Genomic DNA, 16,246 nt, shown 5'->3' with positions numbered 1-16,246 from the left:
TGGTCCGTTCTGAGGTTTTACAAGGTATATAATTAAGAATGTACTTTTCTGTCTGCCTTCTTTGAGCTTCTTGCTTGAGGTTGTGCCTGCCTTGAGCCCCTTCTTTGGGGTTCCTTAAAGTTCTGCCTTCCTTGAAGTACTTCTTTAAAGTTCCTTAAAGGTTCTGCCTACTTTACATTTCTGCCCTCTTTGATGTTCTTTAAGTTCTCCTGTCTTCCTTCCTCCACAACCTGCCTGAACTCTGAACTCTCCTAGCTCCAGAAAGCCCATCTTTCGACTCTGTGTATCCCAGGACTCCACATCTCTTATTGATAACGTTACGATACCAGACAGAATGTACCTTTCTAATCTATTGCTGACCTTAAGGTACTCTGTACTGTGAAGGGTCACACCATCCTCACTGAGAGACACATGAAGCCAGAGGAAAAAACGAATGGTTGGCAGATGTTCAGAGGTCCACTGCCTTAATGGTCAACATACAGAGAGGAGGTGGGTACAAAATTAGCTCTCCAACTGTAGAAGCTAGAAGACTCCAAACAGTACACAATAAGAAACAGTTCAAAAATCTAATCTACACAGTTTTCCTCAAACTGTTGTTAAAGAATCTCAGTAGACTCACCTGTGTGGTGTCTGACACTGTGTAATATGAACTGTTAATTAAAGCCAGTGTTCATCATTTCATTGGGAACTCAAGTCATCTTAAGATACTACTGTGAGACATAAAACATAAAATGATGTAAACATTTTAAGTAAAAACATTTTAAGGGTTTTTTATTCTGACGATTCTGATTGTACTTTCATTTTTTTCTATCAAGTTTTATGCTTTTTTTATTTATGCTTTATTTATGCTTATTTTAATATATTTTTATATTATTAATGTTAGGACACTAAATTGTTGTCAAGTTGTATTGTTGTGAGTTTTGTAAGGTTCTGGTCATGTTTCTGTAAATTATAAGCAATGTTAACCTGTCACTAAAAGTGTATTTACAATTATGAATGCATACTAGTGCATATGCAGTGCAAAACATGGTGAATATGCTAATTGATATTTTCTTGAACAACATATTTTTAGGTCTGTTAAAATGAGAAGTCCGTTTTTTATATGTAAATGTTCACTAAATTACTGGAGTTGCATTAAGAACAATGGTTTAATTTCAGTAATGGGGTATTACTGTAAGTATTCAGAATAAAGCTTCCTCACAGTAATCTTGTGGTGCAGTTCACTGCAAAGTCACAGTATAAAGTTGCTATTTGACTTTTATTTACAGCTTTTATGGTAAGGTAAATTACTACACCATTAATGCAACTAGCTAGTAATTTCAAAGACTACATATTTATTGCTTAACTACAGTTTGCACTTGAAATTCTACCCCGCCCTTCTGACCTACAGTTACTACTCATGCACATATTCTGTATTGACTGGCTATGCACCTATTGTCTTTGTGTTTTTGCCTACTGTCTTTACACTATTATGTTTTTTTTAATTTTTTTTTTTTATCTATACTTTATCACTGCACCAGAGAAGTAGCCTGACAGTGCTTCCTAAATACTGTACAACCCTGTATTGATATAATGACAAAGTTGAGTTGATTTTTTAAGTGTGACACTTTCGTAGCTTCAGTGCAAAAATAAAGAACAAAGTTTGGACACAAAACATGTTTGAGCTGTGTGACTATATTTTGGGGAAAATTCTGGCATTTGTTGACATTAAAATGGAACAAAGTCAGAAGTGCAGACTTGAACCTGTTGAGTCATTGACAAATAAGACTTTCAAAGTGCTAAAAATATTCAAACATTCGTAAAGAATTCATTGCATGTTTGATATTTATTTCATAGCTTTTATAATGGTATTAATTGATTTGTAAACAGGGTCATAAATTTTACCACCCAGATAATGTCAGGTAGTGCAACCAAAATAAAAGTTATTTATCAACACTGAAAACTAAACTAGTCTTTCTACTTGGACACTCATGTAAAGCTTTGTCCTTGAACTCAAGGTCATCTTTTTTTTTGTTTTATAAACAAACATTATTACAATAATAACAATTCTTTTTGTGATTGTCCTGGGTGACTTGGTAAAGTGAACCAGCCTAACCATGACTCAACTGATGAATTATGTATTTGTGAATGACCTCAGCATTGCCCAATGAAAGTCAAATGGGGTCTTCCTTATGGTGCACGACCGTACCCACTTTCTTAAAAGCATGTCAGAATAAAAGGAAATCAAAATTTACAGACAAAAGTTTTGAGAATAATATATTAAAGCTGCCCTATTTTGCCATATGTTACGATTTTAAAGGTTTCAAACATAAAACATAGCTGACTATATTATTTAGAATTTTTGTACAACAAAGTTACCTTTTAACATTGTTTACTTAATTTGCATATATGGTTGGACAGTCGCTCCACCTGACATTTTTAGAATTTGCAGGTATAAATGCCTAAAAGGGATTTTATTTTGATCTGAAATATGAAAATACTGAAAATGCATTTACATAAGGAGGTACTGGAGAATACGGTGACGTGTCATGTATTTATTAAATGATTTAGTAGGAAAATAATAGACTTGGACACAAAAAAGGCATGTCCGTCACTGACTCTGATACAGAATGTAAATACAAAGTAAATGCAATTCATATGAACCTATGTAATCAATCATGTAATTACATTATTAGATATGAATCATCATGTAAACATGTGAACATACAGCAAAATTGGATGTTTTTGGCAAACTGTTCCTCTTAATCATTCCTCAAGCACTGTTACTAAGACCTATATACATTGCAACTTACAACCTTGTATAAAATTAAATCGAAATTCAAATAACACCAGAGATAAAAGGTGAGGAATCCTTTTCTTTCAGCTTGTCTATTAGATTATGACTCCTTCATAGGTGTCAGAGCTGATATGTGTGCACAATAATCTGATTTGACATCTTTTGCTGAGACGAAAAGGACAAAAAAAGATGTTTCAATATTTTCTCTGATATAAACTACATGGAAAACATTTTTTTTCGCACTCTTATTCGTCTACACAGTATGCCGGTGGTGTCTCCTGTATTGGCGATATAACATCACTGACAGCAGCATATGGTCCAATTAAATAGTAGAAGCTAATTTGCAGCACTCGACCCCTAAATTTTAATGTAGGTCAAATCCTGCATGAAAAGTACTTTTCCCATCTTAGTCATCGCATAAATCTCCGGTATGAAAGCCCTGCCCTTTCTTGCCCTTTGTCAATACAACAAGTGGATGCGCTGAAATCTGTTTATCATGCATTATTTGCTTGTTTACAACGCTCTCTGGCTTCTTCTTCCGCTCTCTCTGGTTCCTTCCTGCCCCCTTTCTTTCTTTCCCTCCTGATGAGGCTCTAAAAGCAAGACCCCTCCCCCCCCGTCCCTGCTGCATGGGCTTTGGGCGGGGGTGGTAGTGGTGGTGGTGGTTGTGGTGGTGGCTGGGGGGGTTCCTGGGGGCTGGAAGTCTTAATCCCAGCCTCAAATGGGAAATAAATTAGCTTCTTCACACTTAACTAGCTCTCATTTGCATGTCTCCGCCGCTGCGCTGCGTTCCTCTCCCCCGGCACTAATCCTCAAGGAGGAGGGATACACCAGTTGGACAGGGTGGAGGAGGCGATCTGGTGAAGTTCCCTCAATGTGTATCCCTCCCCGTGTGCTCAGAACAAGGGAAGGTGATGACCTGACAACATATACAGGTCACACCTGACTTCAGGTACCTTTATGTGCATGTACTTCTTTTCACAGCTGACTTTGATGACTTTAACTCGCCTTAATCCCCCACAGCGAACGTTTTCATACATTTTGTTTCTCACTAATAGCTCATTGAGACAAGTGAAGAAATTGACCTATCCAAGCTCCTCCCACAAACACATTCTAACTTTCTGAACAAAATCTTGTATCTCCAAAAAATCTATTTTTGGAGATATTTTTTGGACGGAGATGGAAAAAAAACTTCTTAACTTTCAACGTAAATTAATGTAACCAAATTTTGTTATGAGTCACTTTGGATTGTTTTTATATCTCATTTTATCATGAAATCTTGACACAGTGTAAAAGGCAGCTACCGCCCTAGTGGAGGTCCATAGACATGACTAATAGTAAATAATTAATAGTAATACAATATATTCAGTCATATGCAAAAGTTTGGGCACTTTTGGTCAAATGACATGTTTTGTTGATTTTCTAAGTAAAAATAAGTTAACATAAAATAAGGAAACATGTCTGCACAATATAATGCAGAATTACTGTTTATTTGCTAAATTTAATATACTGGAGAAAAAACTAATTCTGACCTGTGAAAAAGTTATGGTATATTTTATATTTTTGGGCAGATTTACTAAGAGAGGCACAAATTACTGACAATCTACCAACATTGTGTGCCAATCGGGGTCACCAACTTCGTAATTAACATACGACCAGCGCAATATAACCATAAGCTTTGCGTATGAAAGCCTGTTTTCACCAGTTATATCTTCCTTTGTTTCATTAGATTATTTTCTCAATATTTTGACCTACTCAGAATAATATGGAACTAACCTGAAAACAAATAATTATTACTCGTCAAGAAAGTGCTGTGTAATTAACATCGTAAGTAATTATTTAGAGAAAATAAAATTTTCATTCATAATTATTCATAAAAATGATGTTTTTTTTACTTTCTGTGTTGAAACATGATTATTTCACAACTGGAGAGATGAGCTGACTTGTGTGGCAGTTCTGGTTCTGTGCCGAGCGCATTTGGAAACTGTGTGATAAGCTAAAATTAATGCTGTAGTAGCTTTAGTAAAGCAGGGGCTGCAGAGCCAGAGTTTCAGTAAGTGCTTTTAACAACTGTTCGGAAAGGAAACCTGTTGGATGATTATTTAGGCAAACCTGCTTGCTGATGATGTTGTAAAATATACTCACAATATTAAGAATATTGCTAATTATATAATGATCTCATTAGATTTAAATAATCATGTAATTTAACTCAATTCAACTCCAGACGACTATGGGTTCAAATAGATTTTGCTTGACAAATCGCAATTACTGACAAAAGCAATAAAAAAGTCATTATGCAACTTGATTTTAATACATTTTCCTTTTCTGCTCTCATAAACACAAAATTCCGTTAAAAATGCTGAAGTTTCATTTGAAATCATGCATTTGAATGTAGGCAGTAGATGTCTTTGTTGTACAGAAAGAAAAAAATGCATTATGCATATTTTTGTAGGAATAACATCTGAAGTAGAGGCTTGAACTTACAAAATGTAAATAGACTATGAAAGTAATTCATTAAGTAATTGTGTCCTTTATTATAGAATTATCTGCAATATTACAGAATTGGACTGTTAATATCTCCACTTACACTGCAAACTGTAAACCATCAGTATCTCTACCAAATTATAATTATCAGTAGTAGTATTTATAGTAGTATATATAGTAGTAGTAGTCAAGACCTTCTATTTGAACCTTCTCAAATGTATTGATGATCATCTTGTCTGAAGTTCTTTGCTGGGTCTGTGTGAAGTGCAGGCTATGCAGTCTCTCTGCGCTGCTTCCTAATCCAAGTCTTTAGTTAATAATGATGGGCAGGTCACTTTCATCTCTTTGCCTTTGCTTATTGTCTGTTTACCATTTGGTTATTGGCTATAGCCTCTCTGTTTGCTGACTGACCTGTTGGCTCTCTTGATAGGACGGTGGAGGGACACTCTGTGTGGCCATCATTGTCAGTGCTGGTGCTGGAGGCACATGTTGCATCATGGGAGAGCTTCACATGGAGACCCTGTAAGAGGCAAATGAACACACACCATGTTACAGACATTAGCAAACACTGTAGAAACTGATTTAAAAAAGACCCTTTTAGGACTGGTTTCAAAGTCAGATCTCATCCTTCGTTATCACATTAAAAAAACAAACTGATCTCAGATCAGTTTCATTGCTGCTACAGAGAGAGAGAGAGAGAGAGAGAGAGAGAGAGAGTGAGAGACATCCACTGTTCATATCTTTAGCTGTTAATCTTGTACACAAGTACTTCATTCAAGTACTTTGAACTGTACATAACCTTGATACTTACAATGTAGGTGTGCTTAACACTCAGAGAGACAATCATTTATTTATTTAATATTCAGTCAAAACAGCCAAGGTACAAGGTATTACTGGACGTTCTGACATGTTGACACCTGACAAATTCCATGTACGTCTTGTACTCGCCAAATAAAGATTCTGATTTCGATTCTGAATAGAAAAGGAGTTATTGGAGGAACTAATTACACTGTGGTAGTAATACATATATAAACAATGCACCAATACAACAGTAAATAATAAACAAAAAAACAACACACCAAGCTTTTTTAATAAAAATAGCCCAAGAGTTTTATTTTGGCCAAATTATTTGCATAGTTTACTAAATATTATAACTTATTATAACAGTAACACATCAAAACCGAATGCAGCTGAATAAGCACTTTCAGATCACTGCATTTTTACACTCCTAGCAATAACTGAATCATCTATTATACTCATGAAAGTGTTATTGGTCAGAGTAATTTTGATCATTGATAACAACTATATGCCAGTAACTGTCCCATTAAAAAGCCTGTTCACCAGGACATACACTTGAAACATGAATCAGGGTGCAGGAGCCACCAGCAGGTGCTGCTGTACTTAAAGGAGAGGTTAGCAGAAAGCACTCTCTTCACACACACTCCACACGACTCCCAACTGTCCAGAAGTGAGCACTCAAAGTAGATTCTAAACGGTCAATTGTCTAAACGCAGCAAATGTCTGTCATTCATTCTCTAATATATGAGTTGTATGATTTTCAAAGCTAAATTAAATGATGATTGACCAGCATTAGGTTGTACAGCTGAGATCAGGACAATAGCTTTAATGTGGGAGCCACTGTGTTTTATCATGTACTGTTGATTAAAGACTATTCGAACTGTTAGGATTAAAACCTGATGCTTTTGCTTCATATTAAAAAACTGGCTAAATGGTTTCCATTCGAGACCAATAGTTTCCTGTAGAACACCTTTAGATCTCATCAAATGCATCTACGATCAGTCACAGGTCACCTGTTAAATCATTAGGATCCTTTATATTTTGACATCAACCCATCAAGAAAAACCAAAACTCCTTACAAAACCACCAGGAACTAACAGAAGCATTTAATTGCTTCTGTTTTTTCCACTGTAACTAATGCACAATGCTCAAAATGCAGAGCCGTCATCACACTTATCAAACACTACATCTGCCATGATCCTAAAATGTGAGCAGGGTGCGATGCTGTAAATCCACAAAACAAACAGCTGCTCTATTTTGAGGGTTCACCTTAAATGAGCGTTTTCTGCAGGTAAACACGGCAGCAGCACCAGGCCAATCAGGAGCTCATTAGCTGTGTTGTCAGAGGGGTATTTGACACCGGGTGTGGGCAGGACAGACCCAGGGGATGGTGCATGCTGGGACATCCCTATTGTAGATAATTGGGCCCGTGGTGCCACATATGAACCCCTGACCCCCCACCCGAGTCACACATTGAGAGGCTAGCACAGTATCACCGCTCTTATGTCCAAACAATTACTCATCTTTATGTTACGAAGAAGGATGTAATGCTTGATGTTAACCAATATGTTTAACAATACACACTACTGTTCAGAAGTGTGGAATTATTAGTGATATTAATTGTGCGTCTATCTGCAATATTTTTAAACACTGATCCCAAACTTTTGAACGCTGGTGTATGCATGTAAATTAAGTGCAAGAGGTTTTAATCCAAGCAATTTGTTATGGCTCATTCTTTATGAAATTTTCAAACATTGTAAAGGGTAGTTGGTATTTTGGTGTTAAATACATACATAAATAAATATAAAAAACAAAATGGAAAAAAGGCTGCCGTGTCTGATCCACTTGTGCCAGTGCAACATACACTAATACACCACCACTGCAGTCCTGAGAATGATCCACCAACAAAATAATACCTACTCTGTGGTGGTCCTGTGGGGGTCCTGACCATTGAAGAACAGGGTAAAAGAGGCTAACTAAGTATACAGATAAACAGATGGACTACAGTCTGTTTAGTAGAACTAAAAAGTGCTACTATGTGGTAAATGGAGCTGATAAAATGGACAAAGAGTGTCCAGGAGATGTTCCTAATAAAGTGCTAAGCGAGTGTATATATAATATACCACACTATATCATATAATATATATATATATATATATATATATATATATATATATATTATATATTTATTAGGGAAACAAAATTGAGTTTTCCATGATGTATCAGCTGTTACTTTTTTAAAAACTTATTATGTCTAAGATTGGATATACAGCATTTTGGAACAAAAGCTTTCATGTATATTTCACTGCGTGTGTATAAAATAATGGCTAACAATGAATTATGACTTAGTTGACTAAATTATTACTGTCTATAAAATAACAAAAAAATAATTAAAAACAATAGAAAGTACAAACCAACCTGCAAGAAATTTGTAATAGTGGGTAAAATGCAAATAAATCCAGAAAGCAGTGATTTATAAATCTACTTCGACCTGTATTTGGACAAAAACAGTATAAAGACAAGATATGTAATGTTTTTCTTATCAGTTTCATTGCTTTTTGTAAATATATGTTCATTCTGAACCTGATGCCTCTAACACAGTCCAGAAAAGTTGGGACAGGGCTAATTTAGGACTAGGAACATTGTGGAATGTTCATAATACGTTCAAACATAGTGGTAAATATGCTGCTGTCGCAACCTTTTTAGAATGTGTTGCAGGCATCAATAACATGGAATGAAAGTATATTTACAAAAAACTAAATTAAAAAAAGGATAATAGGGTAAAAGCTAAAATATTGTCTTTTGCATTTTCAATTTAACAGAGACTAAACAGAATTTACTAAACACTGCTTTCTGTTGCTATTAGAAGTTCACATACTACATACACACAAACTTTTTTGGAATTGGGTTTGTACCAGAAAAACCTCTGAAAACACTAAAAACACTAAAATAGAATCTTCAGTGCACGAATGAGTGCCACTTTGGACAAAACCAGATAAACCAATTCTTAACCCACAGTGCCTTCTTCATTCCTCATACATTGCAAATTCCATAAATCTCTCTTTTGGTGATATTTCTGAGCGTGTATATGTGTCCTGATTGCCATGTAAACATTGTGTGCACCCCTCCCTTTGAAGACCTGCACGCTCTGCATGCCATATTGATCTTTCCATATAACAAATTGTCTTTGCTTCGCTCATTAAATTCTGTTTAGTGTCATACAAATAAACAGAGACAGTCTTTCAACACATACAGACCCCCCTAAGCCTGCGTCTGTGCACAGAGAGAAATCCATTACACCATAATTCACTGTCTGATTATGGAAAGGCAGCCAGTGACCGCATGAGCTTTAAAACAACAATCTCTGACACGGATAAACACCTAGATTGACATCCAATATATAAATAAACCATCTAACAGGGATACAGGATTAATCCTGTGCATCATAGAATTAATATGTGCTAGGAGCGGGAATCACTAAAAGCTCTAAAATACATTCACAATACTTCAGTTACAATACAATTCTGTTGTGATGTGTAAATTTGGAGTCTAGCCCAAGGTTTCTTATTGATATAGCAGTGCTCTACCTGCCTGGGTGGAAAATCAAACCTAAAATCTTCAGGGGAAAGGTGTTATCTACCATGCTATCCAAACAGAAGCCTTGGTCCACGTTGCTTTTGGTTTCTTATTTGACTAAAATGTGTTCAATACACTTAAAATAAATAAATAAAAATAAAACAGCAAAATGTGGCCCTCTGAGCATCAATACTGTAAGCAATATATTGCAATCCTATTGTATTTTGTAAGAATGGCCAATATTGCAAAAATATAACATACGAATACATGACAATAGATTTATTTTCACAATACACATGATGCTTCACAATATTTAGGTTTTATTTTTTTTAAGTTTGTGAATAAGTTGGAACAAACAAAATGTGCCAAGAGAAAACAGTAGTGCTACATTTAAAAAGGCCACAAAACTGTGTGGTATAATTGTGCTAGAGTGCACTGAGTTACTAAATACTGATTGTTGCTTCAAGTCTCTATAATTGGTTTAGATTTCATGATATATGCAGTGCTCTAGCAGAGATGTTCAAAAGTCCTGTCATGTTTTGAAAGTCTCAAGTCTCTATGGTGTGAGTGTGAGTTGAGCCTCAAGCCTCTGTGCAGTGAGTGTGAGTCGAGTTTTAAGTCTTTGGTAGATATTTATAGTTTTAGTTTAGTTATTAGCTTTGCACTGAACAAAAGGAAACCCTTAATAAAAAGCTGACACAGCTTCGAATAACCAGCTTTTTATTATAAGAAACCTTCAGTCTGCATGTAGTGCCTTAGTCTGCAGGATAGAACTGAAGCACCACTTGCAGTAAATTTAGTGTTTAACTTGAAATGGTTGTTTAGTCTGTAGTTTGCATTGCAGGTGATTCAGCTGCAGTTTGAAAAGAAATGTGATCTGTTACTTACTAAACCTTCAGAGAGAAGCTGAGAACTTCAGCTATATTAGCTATTGACTAAGCAGTGGTGGATCTAAAACAAATTACCAGGTGTGGCAAAGGGGTGGCAGGGAGTTCGGCAGGGTGGCGATGTGAGTGTGTGAGTGGGGACACTCACACACTCACACCAGGGGGTTGGAGAGAGGTCGGCCAGTTCACCAATAGCAAAACAATTCTCCTCTTTCAGGCAAAGCGGGACAGATGAGACGTACTCACAATGTGAATGCGTGGGGGGTGGGGGGTGGTTCTTAAAGGCACAAACACCTGCCCCACAGTGAGGTGGAAGCCAATGACGTGGCAGAAATTCTGGGGTGGCTAATCAGATTTCAAGGAAGGCACTGGCCACCCCAGCCACCCCTTTAAAACAGCACGCATGAACTAGCTAGTATACTTGCTATCCAAACTACAAGCTAGCAAACCTATTCAAGTTGTGTTGCTTCCTGCATACAGCACTTCTTTCTGTCCGTTAGACTGAAGGAAAGTCTTGCTGTTTGAATCTGCATCAAACCTGGCGTGGCACCAAGCTGAGGGAGAATGACCCTGCAGACTGTGCGAGGCTGCAGCAATACTGACAGCAAAGCTACATGCGAATAGGTTCTATTCATTTTCCTGCATTAAAGTTGGCCGACTTAATTAATTCACTTTTATTTGTATATTTTTAAACTTCACAAGTTTTAAGTGTAGAGTCTGACAAAAAAACAAACAAACAAAGACTTACACTTTCACAAACAGCTATGAACCTCCTGAGAATAGAAAAGACTCAACTTTAAAGTCTGAAGGACTCTGAAGAAAATTCCAGATAACAACACAATGGAAGCTTCATAGCATGTTGTATTAATTGCAGTGTGTAGCAGCTTAGCTGCATTGGGGTTTATTTGTTTGCATCATGCAGTCATAGTAACCGAGGACTGGAAGCTAATGGTCAAGAGTTCTGACTAATTGCTCATATTATTATGTAATTATGAAACAGGTCAACAGAGTGAAGTATAAAATCACACTCATGGGATCTATTTTTCATTCTTTCTGTAATTACATGAAGGCTAAATTTCTTTAATATAAATTTTGACCTATATAGTTTTCAGCATGCTGCTCTGAAGTTCTCCTGTGAGAGGGTCTACTGTAACCTCACAAAGTGCCTTTGGCTGTCTGTCTCTTCAATTACTGTCAAAGAACATGAGTAGTGCACAGATCCATGTGTTTTACAGTGCAGCTGAGGTAAAGATAATGCATATCTGCACTAAAGCTGGGCAATATTGCAAAAATTTAACATGATGATACTTGATACTTGCATATAACATTCACAATACACAATATGTATTATTTTAAAATATATGTATTATATTTCATTTTTCTGAAGATTGCAGACAAGTTATTCTGGACAAAATATCATTAAAAAAAAGGGGGGGGGGTACTGTGGGGCGGAGGAAGGTTATTTGTGTATGTCCGGCATTAATGTTAAAACCTCAATATTTTTGTTTGTTTTTATATGTGAAGAACCTTATGAACATGGCTAAAGTCAAAGTTTAGGTTGCTGAAATGATCACAGGAAACAAGTAAAAGTGATTATTTCCATCATTGACACTGTGTTCCATTGTTTATTCATAAAAATACAAAATATTTTCTCTTTGGAATTAATTAAAATGGGCCAGTGGGGTTAAAAGACACAGTATAGTCACAGTATAGTCTATATATATATATATATATATATATAAATATATATATATATATATATATATATATACATATATATATATATATATATATATATAACTATGAAGTTTATGCAGCTATAATATGCTTATTAGTGTAATTTATACGTTCTGTATAATAATATCTGAGCCAATCCTGTGACAAATCTAAATTATAGCCTGAGATATCACACATCCATACGTTAGCAATGTGCAGATCGACAGGGCAAGAGACTCTTAGTGCTTGGTTTAAACACATGAACTTTGAAAGTTTTTACATGACTTAATGTGCTTTTCTATAGGAGCTCAATTCAGGCTACAAGCATAATGTATCTCAATGACAAATTAATATTTAAGACGTGTTTAATTACTGCCTTATTTATTCTTTTGTTAAGTGTTTGTGTTTGTCTGTCCTGTATGTCCAGTTTGTCATTATTATTATTATTATTATTATTATTATTATTATCATTATTATTATCTCATCCTTTCTCTTTACTTCTTCTGTTTTGCCTCTGTTATTTCTGTTCATTGTTTCACTCAAAGCAGGGGCTGGGTGAGAAGGTGGGGGAGGGGGGTGTTTAGAGGGGTGTTGGGTGGTTGTGGTGCCACATCACCTTATATCTATATGATCATCAATAAACGATGAGTTGTGACATTAATAGCGAAGTGAAAAGAAAAAAAAAGAATATATATATATATATATATATATATATATATATGTATGTCCCCTGGAAAAGGGGGGGTGGTGGTGTGGCCAAGGAATGTTGGCCCGGGAATATACTTAAATTAATAAACAAATGTATTTTACTAACATATCTGAATATCTGCAGCCTTGTGGTCAGTTGTGGGCTGTGGGTGTGCCTTTTGGGACTGAGCTTTTCAGTAGTTTGGGCATGAAATACTGTGTTTAGATGCTCATCTTAAGTGAAGTCCTTCAATCAAAAATCAGTAAAGTTTAGCAGTTTTTAAAGAAAAATTTCAGATCTGTTTCAATATTTGCCAATATTAAAGGTTTCAGGATCAGTATTGGAAGAAAGTATGGTATCGTCTCATCTGGAATACCATTAATATAGTCAGGAAACTGTATTCTGACATGGCAGCAATAAAATATTGTCATATGGCCCATCCTTAATCTACAACAACAGCAAACACAACACAGGCACTGGGAATATTCAAGAAAGAGGCTTGTGAGCAAGACCAAATATCTGCCACGCATATATTTCTCTCCTTAGACAGCAGACAGACAAACAGAGAGACAGGAAAGACTGTGGGTCTGCTTGTCTATGTCTCTCTCCCTCTTTCTCTCTCTCATCCTGGCAGCCTTTTGTGGAAAAGGGACAGCAGAGGCCAACACAAACTAGTAGCTATTTCAAGACGTCGCTCGGCGAACGCTTGCATGCACAAGCGCATGCGTGCACACACACAAACACACACACACACACACACATAAGCAGAAAGATTTGGGGTCATTATTATCATAAACACCATCAGCACCCCTGTACTCTAACTGTTTCATGTAGGACTTTGTAGAAAACGGGAAGACTTTTCCAGCACAAATTAGATTCTGGCTCGGCATTGCATATTTCATGAAGCTCGTCCAAATCATACAAATTGAGGATGTTGTGTGTATGTGTGATGTGTATACTGATTACACACTAAGCCTGTGTTCTCATTCCAAGTGCTATCAGCCGAAAGGCATCTTCGCTGTTATCTCGCCTCATTTTAATTGCAAATTTTGCAAGCGAGTTGGTAATTAAATGGAAAATTGCACATTAATTGATGAGACTAAAGATAAAGCAATTCCAATTATTGCACAGTATTTTAGGAGGCCTCTCAAGTCTTGCTCCCTCGAGTAACGCACTACCTAACACCACAGCACCATAATAACACACACACAACACACACTGGCACACAGGCAGACGGAGCTAACATAGACCGAGGCGTACATGTTGCTGCCGTCATATCAAAACTGCACAGCTATTTTTTGGCCTGCATATTTAAAAAGGCTGGTCTTTGCACTGTGTGACCATTTCATGATGAATGGACCAAAAGAAATAGGCCAAAATGACTTAATCTCATTATGTTAACGTATCTTCACCCTTGGAAGTCGCAGTTGTTGCTGGAGATAACAAAAGTACACTAGTGTTCAAATGTTTAGAATAACTTGTCATATTTATCATGGCTCTTTTATACGCAATATTCTTATACTGTGCAGAATTCAATATTATTAACTAGACATCAAAAGGAATTTTTAGATATTTTATTCAATATTTAATATGTTTTGGAATCAACAAGAAGTTATTAAATGTTTGATCATACACTGTAGTTCTCAGTTTGCAGTAATTTGTCATAATTTGTGAAAGCAAAGGAGGAATTCTGCATATTGCTTTTATTATAACCTCATTCTCAATGCTCTCCAGCTTTCAGAAGCATTTCAGAATCAGTTAAAACTCAAATATCATTATTCTGGATGGATGTAAAATTTCTGGACCATTTTATTCATTATTAAGTAAGAAAATAGTTTTTATTTTATTGCCAACATGGATTATAAACATTGGAACAATAGTCTTAATATATATATATATATATATATATATATATATATATATATATATATATATATATATATATATATATTCCAATGTTTATAATTGATTAATTGATTGGTTAATAAAGATTTATCATTTGTAGCTCACTGCACTGAAACAAGCAGAGAAAGTCAGTTTAAAATTTGGTGTGGATTCTAAACTTTCTTTTTTTTCTATCTAAATCTCCCTCTATCACACACTACTTCCAAGCTAGGAGGGTCAAGGCTGGTATGTGCCTCCTACAAGACAAATGAAGCCAGAAACTGCATCTTTTCTTTTAAAACTGCCGATAAAACAATGTAGTTGGACAGCTCAACATGCTTGGAGGGAAATTAAATTGCTAATTCTGTTACTAACCGAGATAACAGAGAAATGCATTGGTTAGCATGGCAAAGCAAAGGGAGGGTCATCCAACCCACCCAGAGAGAATGAGGCCATGATCGCTTGGACTCCCAGCTACGGATGGCTGTCAATGGCACCTCCTAGGCTCAAACACGCCATCTCCCAATGATAGAGCCAGCACTTACACACCCGGGAGCCCTAAACTTTCAAACGATACTGCATTTGTATTCGTAAGCAGCCGTGGAGATCTTTCATTATAATTTACATTTGATGGAAAGTTACTGTCAACTGTACAGTCTTGTTTTGTGGCATTTTTGCCATTTTTGTCATTTTCTGACATCAAAATGAACAGGAGTGCAGACTCAAAGCTGCTGAGAAGGAATGTAAATAAAAGATAAGTATAATTCTTTATGTAAGTAGATAATTCATTATGAATGTGTGTAATTACATTGAAATAAATGCATAACATGAATCAAATGTACAGCAAAACAACCAACTAAACCTTTAAGGCTCAAAGTTTTTTTCCTTCTCCAACAAAAAAGTTACTGTTTTGGAGATTTTCTGAGGACATGCGCATATACATACGCAAATACAGTACTGTGGAAAAGATGTGTAGCTGTAAAGAAGCCATCAATGAAAAAGGAAATACACAAAAAATGGAAAATTTGCATATCAAGTAAAGAAGATGCTGGTGTCCACAGAAAAATGGACTGACAACCCAAAGGCCAGACTTCAACATCACTGAATGTGTTTGAGATCATTTAGATTGTGAGAAGCAGAAAATGCAACCAATTTCTAAGACTGAACTTTGGAGATTTCTTTGAAAAACCTAAAGTAAGGCCTTTATAATGGTTTGGAAGCTGTGAGGCAAAGGATGGGCACAATAAATGCTGAAAAAATATATTATGCATATAATATATCACATTTAGTTGTTGAGGCTTCTGTGTAATTTTCTGTTCTGTATCGTTGCTGTTGGCCCAAAATCCTGCATCTCCAAAACAATAACTTTACAGGAGTAGTAAAAACATCCTAACCTTTAATAAAAGTTAATGTAAATACATTATATTCAAAGTGATT

General features: G+C 35.9%; 1 protein-coding gene across 2 annotated transcripts in view; it reads right to left on the bottom strand.

Annotated features, from left to right (window-relative positions):
* The window catches only part of pknox2 (pbx/knotted 1 homeobox 2), a 130,179-nt gene that overhangs the window by 41,082 nt on the left and 72,851 nt on the right, over positions 1-16,246 (bottom strand). For both annotated transcript variants that reach the window (XM_036595477.1, XM_036595478.1), the window contains exon 3: positions 5,672-5,780. In XM_036595477.1, the coding sequence (XP_036451370.1) occupies positions 5,672-5,758 (87 nt within the window). In that variant the 5' untranslated portion in view covers positions 5,759-5,780. The remainder of the gene's footprint in view (positions 1-5,671; positions 5,781-16,246) is intronic.

The sequence above is a fragment of the Colossoma macropomum genome, unplaced genomic scaffold (assembly GCF_904425465.1).
Source record: "Colossoma macropomum unplaced genomic scaffold, Colossoma_macropomum, whole genome shotgun sequence".
NCBI lineage: Eukaryota > Metazoa > Chordata > Actinopteri > Characiformes > Serrasalmidae > Colossoma > Colossoma macropomum.
Note: the sequence above shows the minus strand (reverse complement) of the source record. Positions and strands in the feature narration are given on the sequence as shown.